Below are 10740 nucleotides of genomic sequence, written 5' to 3'. Positions count from 1 at the left end.
TGTGAACTTGGATGTCTGTTCTCAGAGAAATGCCACTGATCTGGAAGACCGAAGAGGAGGCCACCCACAGGGCAAGTAGCTGTCATCGTTCATTCACTGGGGCTGAATTTGGTAAAGTCTCTGTGAGACAAACCCCACCTTCGACAGAGCAACTTTACAAAAGAGACCTCTTATACTCTCTAGGTGAGAGATTACTGGGAGGGCAGGGGCAATTATGCATGCTCATGCTGAATAGAGTGGAGTAGAGTTGTAGCTAATCTGCAACTCAAACAAGAGTAAATCTGAGCTAATCAACTGTGAATTACAATGCTAGGCACAGGCAAAAACATAACAACCCAGGATGGGTGTGTGTGCCGGTGATTCATGCTATGCTCTTCAAATCATGGTGAAATATGCCCTCCAGCAAGAATCAGCTCAGTCAAAGAGCCACTCATCACTGGAAGGAAATAAACATGCAGCGGTGCAAGAACAGGTAAACACAAAACGATATTGCACCGGCAGAATATCAGTCAGAGCCTGTCACAACAGCACCTGATCCAGGGGAAAGACTCAATAATAAAGATGACAAAAACCTTGTGCGTACTTGCATATAGGCACAGAAGACCTCAAATAAATGGTTTCAGAGGAAGTCGTCCGTGCATGTTGAGTTCCTGAAGTTTTACTGGCGATATAGCATCTGGGTTTTATTTTTAGAGGAAGGGAAGATACCAGCCATGACTCCGATAACCCTCTCACAAACGCTGGCTTAACCTGTGTCCGATGATGAATACCAAACTATTGTTCAGGAGTAAACACCATGATCACACCAATTCAAGTGCAGATTTGTAATCTTGTAGGGTTTCCTATGATTACACAGTAACTTATTACATTATAATGTAGAATCATGCTGAAGCCTGTGTGATTAATATGAGTATAATGATTAGCTTAAGGGACAGATAGTTACCTCTGATAACAATGGATCATGAATATCTATTTAAAGTTATAATACTTTTTAACATATTAAACCCAATGACATTTATTTCACTGTAGCTATTAAATGTATTTGCACTCATTACATCACCCATTTTCTTGACATTCTGAAAATGTGCTTAAGATACGTCTCTTTCTCTCTTTATGATGGCCGTCTGTTCAATATGCCTTCCAGTAGAGGTATAACCACATTAAAATGACAGCACGTCTTACAAAGTAGTTCAGATAGCCTAAGAACCAAATCCAAATACAATCAAAGAAGTGCAGGGCGAAAAAATAAGTCGGCTTATCTGAGGAAGGATGTTACAACATTTATGACACTAGAAATGTAGTCCTCGAGCTACATGTCTGCAAGGTAAACTACAGACTTAGCACAAAGCTAAAATTTACGTGCTACAGTGAAAGAAGTGTGCACATGCATCTATTTGATTGGTGAAAACAGTGTGTTGCTTAGTAACACTGGATTACGCTGTTGAACAAGGATCAACTAAACTCAATTAACTCAGCTCTCTTGGTTTGAATGTGGCCTTAGGTGTCAGAGGCGTAATAATTATCTTGATAATAGGACTGTTTATTAGATACTTGACAAAAAAAAAGCTAAGATATCATTTATTTCTAATAAATTAAATACTTTAATTAAAATAAAACTAAGGATGTTCTCATTTATCTGTTATTTGTGCATTTTCTAAAACGCAGATTCCACATTTAACAACATACAAGCTTTCAATGGACAATTCAAAGTTTAATGAGAATAACAGAAGCACAACAAGACACCCAATGATCTCTTTATTTCTGCAAACACAGACAAAGCACAATCTGGAATTGTGGCAGAATTATTGCATATCAACTGCATTATTGTGCACAGCAAAGTGCAAATGCCAGTGATTAAAACATTGCTGAAGCTCTTATTAATAATATGATAATATGCACTAACAACTCCTCATAACATGTTGGAATCAACCCGGTGGAGAGTGTGGCAGTGGTTTAGTGAACATAATTTGCTATGATCCTGTGAGATCAAATGGTTCCCTTGTTTCCTCCTCGGCTTCTCCTCTGACATCATTCTGCAGCTGATGGAACCAGCCCCTTCTTAGCACCCTGGTGGTAGTGACTCTCTAGCTTCCCTGTGAGAAAAAGGGGGTGAGAGGGAAGGACGGGGGGAGGGGAGAAAAGAGGAAGGGATGAATCAAAACACCATCAAAGGGAGAGAGTGACCTTTCTAAGAGCTCAAGGCCTGCTGATTAGAGGCGGCCTCGGGTAGACGAGGAGGGAGAGAGGGAGGGAGGAACCAGAGGAGCTGCATGTGAAAATGTAAATGTCCGAGCTAGTCAGCCTGGACAATAGATGGGCATTACTCTACCAGCTCCCAAGTCAAAGTAATGTCCGATTCTACTCGTGTGAGTACAGCAGGTAGAGATGTCATGAGAACCAACTTGTAGGAAAAAATATGTTCGGAGATATTGTGCATTTGAGTCAGATGATCAGAGACAAGTTGAAGTGTGGCTACGGCTAGGCTAGCGCCAAGCATGTCGAAGATAGACACCCAGAAAAAAAAAAACATCAAGGTCAGTTTCAGTTGTTAACTTCATACTGACAACATGTTGTTTATAATATGAGTGGGATTAAGTGTTTATTAAAGAATAACAAAATGCTGTAAACAAAAGAAGCCACCCCTAACTGTACTCAAACAGTCTATTTCTGTAGGTGAGAACACATCTGACGCGGAGATTCTCCTGTTGCTGTGTGTGCGAATGAGTAACTCTAGACAATGAGAGTGCATATGTGAAAAGGTCCAGATTAAAAGAGAAAGATGAGGTAAAAGCCTGAAGAGAAGCTTTATTCCACAGCAAAGACACATTAGACAGGAACAAAATAAGTATGTTCAGGATAATTTAATGGAAAGACAGTTGCGGGAAAAAGCGATGGCAGTTTTCTGCTTTTGTGCATAAATGTGTCATGAAATGTGATCTGATCTTCACCAAACTGGTTGAACCCTCTTTAGCAGCAATAACCTCAGGCAAACCTTTTCCTGTAGCTGTGGATAAGATGAACCCTGAACCTGTTGATCAGGACAGAACCATGTCCCATTACACAGTAGCCCCCACTGTTTTCTCTACGGTCATAATTTACTGCTCACTATGAGAACGAGGAAAACAGCTGAGAATCTTAAAGAGGGATTTGATCAAGTTGCTATTTATATAAATGCTGTAGCTGTGATGGGTAAATAAAACTTCTGCGACCACTGACTGGAGTTGACCTTATGTACTGTAGCTGCCACCTTTATACAGCATTTTACAGCATTACACGTTTCTATTCCCTCATTATTAGATCACTATGACATAGTATGGTCTAATGCTTTGTCCATTTCTCAACAAAACCACCTCTATTCGGTTTAGATAACCAGTGTTGACCCCAAACTTAATTGCAAAGCAACTAATAACCCCGTGTCTTTGCGTAACACATGCCTCCTGCTTGTCAAACCATGGCATTAGCTGGCTGTTTTCCCCATGGCTGAGGCAGAGGAAAAAATGATACAAGTGTGACAGGCCAGGTTGGTGGTTGTCACTTGTGCTTTCTTTTCATGTTGTCGTGTTATGGCTGAACTCTGTGGATAGCAGCAGCATAAACAAGGTGTTTAGGAGAAGTGCTGTTTGCTCACCATTTCCAAACCTGTCTGAATGGCTGTCACTGTCTGTCTGCTCGGCCAGCAGCAAGTGCTGCTTAGCTGTGGAAACACCTCTGAAATTTTTCAGTGAACGCTGCCAAAAGGTTACCCAAGATGACTTTAATGATAAATCCACTGTAACAGAAATACACCAAAGGTTAAAAAAAAGAGGCTTTTTGAAACATTCAGCAGACAGGGTCTGAGAGTAGCTCGCACTCTACAGTTATTTTAGGGGAAAATAAATATTAGATGTTAAGAGCCCAATAACTATATCATAAAATACCAAGATGGCAGCTGAACTACGGAGAACTGGAGTCAGAGTAGTGTTGTGCCAGCATAAGCAGACTTTTTTTATGGGGAGGTTGCTAATGGTCCAACTCCAATCTCATCAGTCCTTTCTTGCTTCCTTTTGGGTGCTAAGTGAGTGAGAGCTGGATTCAGTGGTTGCTGGAAAATTGGCTCTGGTGACACAGTGACATTTCTGTGAAATGTTGTGTACCGGCAAATATGAGAACAAACAAATATAGAAGCTAAAACAAGCAGACACAGAACAAGAATTTAGCTGTTGTAATTTGTCACTTCTCTGGCTAATTTCAACACAGTTTACCCCATAAGAAATATATTACATTTTGCCATGTGTATGGAGCATATTGAAGTAGATCTGAGTGACTGTGTGAGCAGTGAATGTGAACCAAAACAAAACAATAAAATAACTTAAATTGTCTCAAGTCAGGTGGTAATTTTCAGTAGGTTGTAAATACAGTGGCAAGAAAAAAATATGTGAACCTTTTGAAATTTCATGGTTTTCTGCTTTCATTTGTCATAAAACGTGGTCTGATCTTCATCTAAGTCAAGAGTATTAACAAATATGATGTGCTTAAAATAATAAAACAAAACAAAAATTCTGATCTATATTGAGAACAACCATAAAAACCTCATAGTGTTATTGGAAAAGATATGCAAGTACGTTTTTTACTAGTGCCATGAGGTTTTTATGGTTTTATCTACCAAAGCATTTATTATTATTTATTATTTATTTAACCCAAACTGAACAATGAGTAGATTCTCATTTGATTAAAAGATGTTAATCTATTACAAAAGGGTCAAATTATTGGCATTCATCAAGCAAAGAAAACATCTAAGAAGATTGCTGAACTACTACAATTGGGTTAAGGACTGTCCAACGCATTATTAAAAACTGGAAGGATAGTAGGCAAACAGCACAATGCAAAGGAAACTCAAGGGATTGGAATTAACAGCTGTGTAGCCTTAAGAAAACCACTTGTCAGTGAGTCTAATCAGAAAAAAAGGCTTCAGTTTGCTCAGGAACATAAAGATTGGACTCTGGATCAATGGAAGAAGGTCATGTGGTCTGATGAGTCCAGATTTACCCTGTTCCAGAGTGATGGGCACATCAGGGTTAGAAAAGAGGCAGGTGAAGTGATGTATCCATCATGTCTAGTGCCTACTGTACAAGCCTGTGGGGGCAGTGTTATGATCTGGTGTTGCTGCAGTTGGTCAGGTCTAAGTTTAGCAATGTTATGTGTACAAAGAATGAGGTCAGCTGACTACCTGAATATACTGAATGACCAGGTTATTACATCAATCTATTTATTTCTTCCCTGATGTCACGGGCATATTCCATATTGGTTCAGGGAGCAGGACTTATCATTTACATATATGGATTGAGTCCAGACCTTAACCCTGTTGAGAATCTTTGGAATGTGCTGGAAAAGACTTTGCTCTGTGGTCCGACACTCCCATCATCAATACAAGATCTTGTGGAAAAATAGTTAGCGGTCACGTTTGAGACCACTGCATTTAAAAATTACACTGCTTAAATGATTCAGTGTTGGAAACCACTTAGATTGTCTTTATATTGTAGGCTAGCAATTTGAAAAGTGTGCAGTTTTCTGAACTTAAAATACATACATACATCCTTACGTGAAACATGGAAAAAATGTTTGGCAACCAACAACAACAACACCATGGAAACCAGTAAGTGGGCCTTGTTGTCATTTCTGTCAGAGGACCTACTCTTTGGTGTCTTTCGTTGTATGAACAAGTTAGACTCATTGAATTCACCAGGAAAAAAACAATCCAGCAATGTTACATATTCCATTTATGAAGGCGACTTTTGTTAACGGCTCTGGAGCTGCTGAGCTGTCGCATTTCAGAGTAGGTGCTGCGGAGCTGGGGTGTGTGTGTGTGTGGGGGTGGGGAGGTTGTTGAGGAGTGGAGTGAGTGGAGGAGTGGGTGGAAAAACAGAGACAGCAAAAATGAGATAGAAGGGATGAGGAGAGGGACGCAGAGAGAGAGAGAGAGAGAGAGAGAGGGCTGGTGGGAGAAAGGGATATAGACAGGAGGACAGCGGGAGAGGTAGAGAGAGGGAGAAATAGAAAGGCTGGCCACCATCGATTGGCTGAGATAATTTCCCATTGATTGCTGCACTGTTTGGAGATTGCTGGAGAGAGGTTTATTGCCCACACGCTGCAGCTGGGGAGGAGGCCATAAAAAAAGCACAGGTTGTCTGCAGAGGGCTAGTTCTCCATCATCAAGCCCATAAACCACGCTCCCAAATACACACTCAGCCGCACAGACACTCACACATACACTACATTTGGATATTCTCTTTACATATTCACAAATATGACTACATGCATACTATTACCATTACACATAATGGGAGAATACAGCTCATTGCTGATGGAAAGTGCATTCGCATAATCCTTTGAAAATCCAGGGGCAGTAGTGCAAAGAGTATTTATTAGACAGAAATAGAGGCCCATTGACTTCCTCCCTGACATCAATAACACGCAGGCCCACCAGCTTCCTTGCAATAATAATCACAAGAATAATTGGCTGGTTGTCGTTTCTCTCTCTGTGAGAGTAGCAGCCTACACACTGAAGAATAAAATGACTGAATTTTGTATTCTGTCTTTTTATTACACACCAGTCCCAATGCACCTGAATAATAAACCTCAAACAGCTATGCATATACGCTTTAACCACATGTTGATACAATCTCTGATGACACACTTTGACATGAGGAAATTACTTCATGACTAAAAAAATGATGACACAGAAAAGGAAAAGTTAAAAAGGGAGCACCGCCAGCTCTCTGACTGAATTGAACACCTTCAACGGTCTTTGTTACATTGCGTCCCATAGGACTTCTACAGTAACCAGTTCAGAGTCTGTTATAAGTATACCGCCTGGAGAGTATAAGACATTCAGAGTGAAAGTAATCTTAGTGGCATTGATTTAATGATTTGGAATATATGCCAAGGCATACATCAGGGTGACCATGGCTCTCAATTGGTAGGGCAGTTGTCTACAAACCCCAGGGTTGGTGGTTCAACTCCTAGCTCCTAATAAATTATTATATTGTGCATTTTACACAAATCCATTTTATAAGTAGGCTGATAAATGTTCAGTTCACACTTATTTTTGGGTCAAATCTTTCATCAACATCAAGTCTGGTTGTTGTGTAAAAATACCAGTCTTTAGTCTTAAGAACCAGTTGCTCCCAGTCATGATGGATATTTAAGACTCATATTACCACCAACAGAGGCAAGCTGCTGATGTGGCTTGCTATGTTTTTCGGGAAAGTATCTAAAAAAAGTAGATCATACTACATATGTCAGGGACTATTTTAAGCTGTGAATAACACACATTGTATGTAAATATTTGAGTGGCAGTGCATATGCATGTTTTGTGTATCAGATCAATAAAGCGTAATGAGAAATGTATTGTATCAACCTCAAACCAGAGATGCCCAACCCCTGTACCTACTGTATGTTAGGGGAGCTTACACTAGTCAGAACAGCAAAACAATTTCAGAGAAATCCCATGTGGTTGTTGCGTTTCCCATATTTTAGTAAGCACAACTGGGCCAATCACTTTGAAGATGAAGTGAAAGGGCTCCCAGTTCAAGATAAATGTAATATATTGAAAAAAAGACTTTATCCTGACTTCAGCTTAGCAACACTGCCCTTCTATCTTCTTTTTCTTATCTGGCCTCAGCTTAGTACACCTCCAGCTGAAGTCATTCTGCAAGCGAAACCAATCCGACAGCCTCAAGCACTGCAGGAAAGTGGATGTGTACAAAACCCTCTGTAGCCAAGAGAGAACAGCAAGATTGGAGGGGGGGAACTGCCTGGATTCCCATCTTGCTGTTAGTCACACCTAATTTACATTCCCTTCCTGTGCTGCCGAGCTGGTGAATTTACAAGTGGATAGAGAAGGTGCTGTTTGAGACTTGTGTTGGCATGCTGTTTGCAAGGGGTTAGAGAGAAACATCAACCCTGCTTCCCACTGCAGAGAAAACAGTCTCTCTCCATCTCTTGGTCTGTCCAAACCTCCCTGCCTGAAGCTGTTTTCACAGACACCGAGGGGCTGCAATGGCTGAGTGATTTTTCCAACCAACAGTGTGCTGTTGAGCTGGTTTAGTCACGCACATGACAGTTCGTCACAACTCGCTAGAAAACCACTATCTGACAAGTTGGGACAGCAAAAGTGGTCCTAGTTGGTGAGTGGATGTGGCGTGGTGAAGACATGCTAATAGCTGGGTTATATCTGTATTTCTAAAAAGGAATCCATGTAATGTAGGGCTTAGATTGTACAAGCTGTTAGTTCATTAAGATTATTACCAGGAATTTTTCTGGCAAAATGTGCTGACTCTAATTTGTGAAAAGTACTTTATCTGTGCTACTCTCCAGTGCTACATTATAAGCTTTATCCTCACCCACATCTCCCCATGAGAAGATACTGATTTCACAGATTTTTGTTCCCCCCAAACAAGAAACACTTCCCATTACATTGTATGAAATGCAAAAATGTTTTATCAATATTACTCTACTACACTCAATCACTAACAGTAGCATTTCAATTATTTTGCTATAGCGAGATACTATACAGGGAAATGTATTCATTAACCAGTCAGCTTACTCAACATGCAGTTCTCCCCAACACGTGGGAGGTGTGCACATCATCATCATCGTCTCCTCTGCGAGCCTCTGTTTAAGTGTACTTTGGAGAAGCATGACTCTATCATCTATGAGTCTCAATAATTATGAAAAATACATTATATAAGGCTAACTAGGTGACAGACTTGTTCTCTTCACAATGTTGTTACCTGGTTTGATTGTGTCAGGGGCGACACTCAAACCCGGTAAATGTCCAGACTAATAATCAACGGTGGATCATCCTTTGCAGTGAGTTCAAGCTAATTCACTTAAATCACAGTAAGATGCTCCTTATTCTATGTATTTATATGCTGTCAAAAACAGTCAGTGAAGTTGCCAAAGATAACGCTACATGACATCAGATTCAATGTAAAATACTTCATCAGTGTGCAATTATACATTTATTATAGGTTCCATATAAAAATGCAGTTCACATTTTGAAATCAGATAAAAAAAAAACTAATGTCTATATTTTCTACCTTCATGCAGAATTAATTTGAGGATCTGGGACTGTGTTTTCTTTTTTTTTTTTAAATTCCAGTCTAACTTTTCTTGCCTCGTCTCTGAAAACATACATAATATGATCACTGCAATAACAAGGGCAACTGTTGCGGTTTACCCAAGAGCATGAACAGTGGTACAAGTAGCAATGTGAGGAATCTGCAGAAGAAATAAATCAGCAAAGCATTTGGAGCCCTGCCTATTTTCACTCCAACATGCACCTGGCTGGGTGCTGCAAAAAGTAAGCGTGACTGTCAAATTGTCAATTTTAGAAAGTTACTAAATTGAGTGATGAAGCCCACCTTCAGCCAACAAAATTAAACGTTTTTCACCTCCTTCAGGTTGTTGGAAAAGCACTTTGTGTTTAACGTTTATATTGGCTTTACAGGGCTTGGACTGAAACTTATATTTGGATGGTTAGGAGATTAAACATCCTGACAAGAAGACACAATCTGAGTGGTTTCATGCTTAACAAATTCAGTGCTGAAGAGCTTCTATGCGATGTTCAAACTTCAAATGCCCACTGGCGGTAAACATTAGAAATGAGTTGTCCTGGTCAAATGCCAAATGAGGATCTTTGTAAATATTAGCTTGAACTAAATTCTATGTTCAACAAATAAGAACTAAAAAACAAAATGAGACAAAGAGACGTGTAGAAATGTTAGTATAGAATAGACACATACAATTTAACAGAGTTCCTCCACCACAGAGTCAAACAGCACAGAGATGGTAATTATTTTGACAGAAAAAAGCCTGTTGGCACCAATCAATCCAACTGTGTGAACCTGAATTTAGAGTTAGGCAACAGTGTCACACAGTAAACAGAACATATTGATTCCATGCTGGGGGCTTATACAGTGTGCAAAGACAAATGCATGAACCTACATTTAATGGTTCAGTTTCCACAACTTTTAAGGGTTATTTTGGGCAGCTGCTGATATTACAGCTGCTGATGTTACAGTTTTTAAATTAAGGTCATGTTATATTTATAGACGACATTACTCAAGTCTGATTTGAGAGGATTTTCAGAAATATCCTCCTCAGATGTGATGTTATGGCTCCCATCTGTAGTTATGAGGCTCAAGCATGTGTCTTTCCCGCTGTCTAACCTCACATTCACAATCAATCAATCCTCAATTCAATTTTCTGTAGAGCTGGACAACCAAGGGAAAGCTTGAACAGTTTATAGTCTGTCAGCTAAAGTAACGCTCCACATGACTGAACAGACTGACTTTCAACAGTCAATCAGAAATCCTGACAAGTACAAACTGCTTAGAGCTCATTTCTACCAGTTTCACTGTAATTTATGTTTTTTATCTTCATGGGCTCTTACTAATATTTCACTGGTGCATCTGTCCTGAGCTCCCCTGAAAGACAATATGAAAACAGTAAAAATAAATATAACTGTTTAAACCTTTGTAGCTGTTTCACAGACAGCTGCTTGCCTTAGACTTAACAAGTACAGCTATAAAAAAAATGGCAAAAATAAAAAAATTCAACTTATAAGACGTAGAATGCTTTCGTGCAGCTCAGTCGGTCAACTTCTAAACTCCACTTAACCTTTTTAAGACCACATTTAAGCAATTACAATCAATATATAATTGCTTTTTGTGGCCACAGTTGTTGCTCATAAGAAAC

General features: G+C 39.7%; 1 protein-coding gene across 1 annotated transcript in view; it reads right to left on the bottom strand.

The window, feature by feature from the left end:
- Positions 1-1690: 1690 nt before the first annotated feature.
- trip4 (thyroid hormone receptor interactor 4) overlaps positions 1691-10740 on the bottom strand; it is a 59521-nt gene continuing 50471 nt past the window's right edge. Inside the window, exon 13 of the mRNA XM_026379077.1 lies at positions 1691-2093. Within this exon, the coding sequence (XP_026234862.1) occupies positions 2029-2093 (65 nt within the window). The 3' untranslated portion in view covers positions 1691-2028. The remainder of the gene's footprint in view (positions 2094-10740) is intronic.

This window comes from Anabas testudineus, chromosome 3 (assembly GCF_900324465.2).
Source record: "Anabas testudineus chromosome 3, fAnaTes1.2, whole genome shotgun sequence".
Taxonomy (NCBI): domain Eukaryota; kingdom Metazoa; phylum Chordata; class Actinopteri; order Anabantiformes; family Anabantidae; genus Anabas; species Anabas testudineus.
This window is presented reverse-complemented; position numbering and strand designations above follow the sequence as displayed.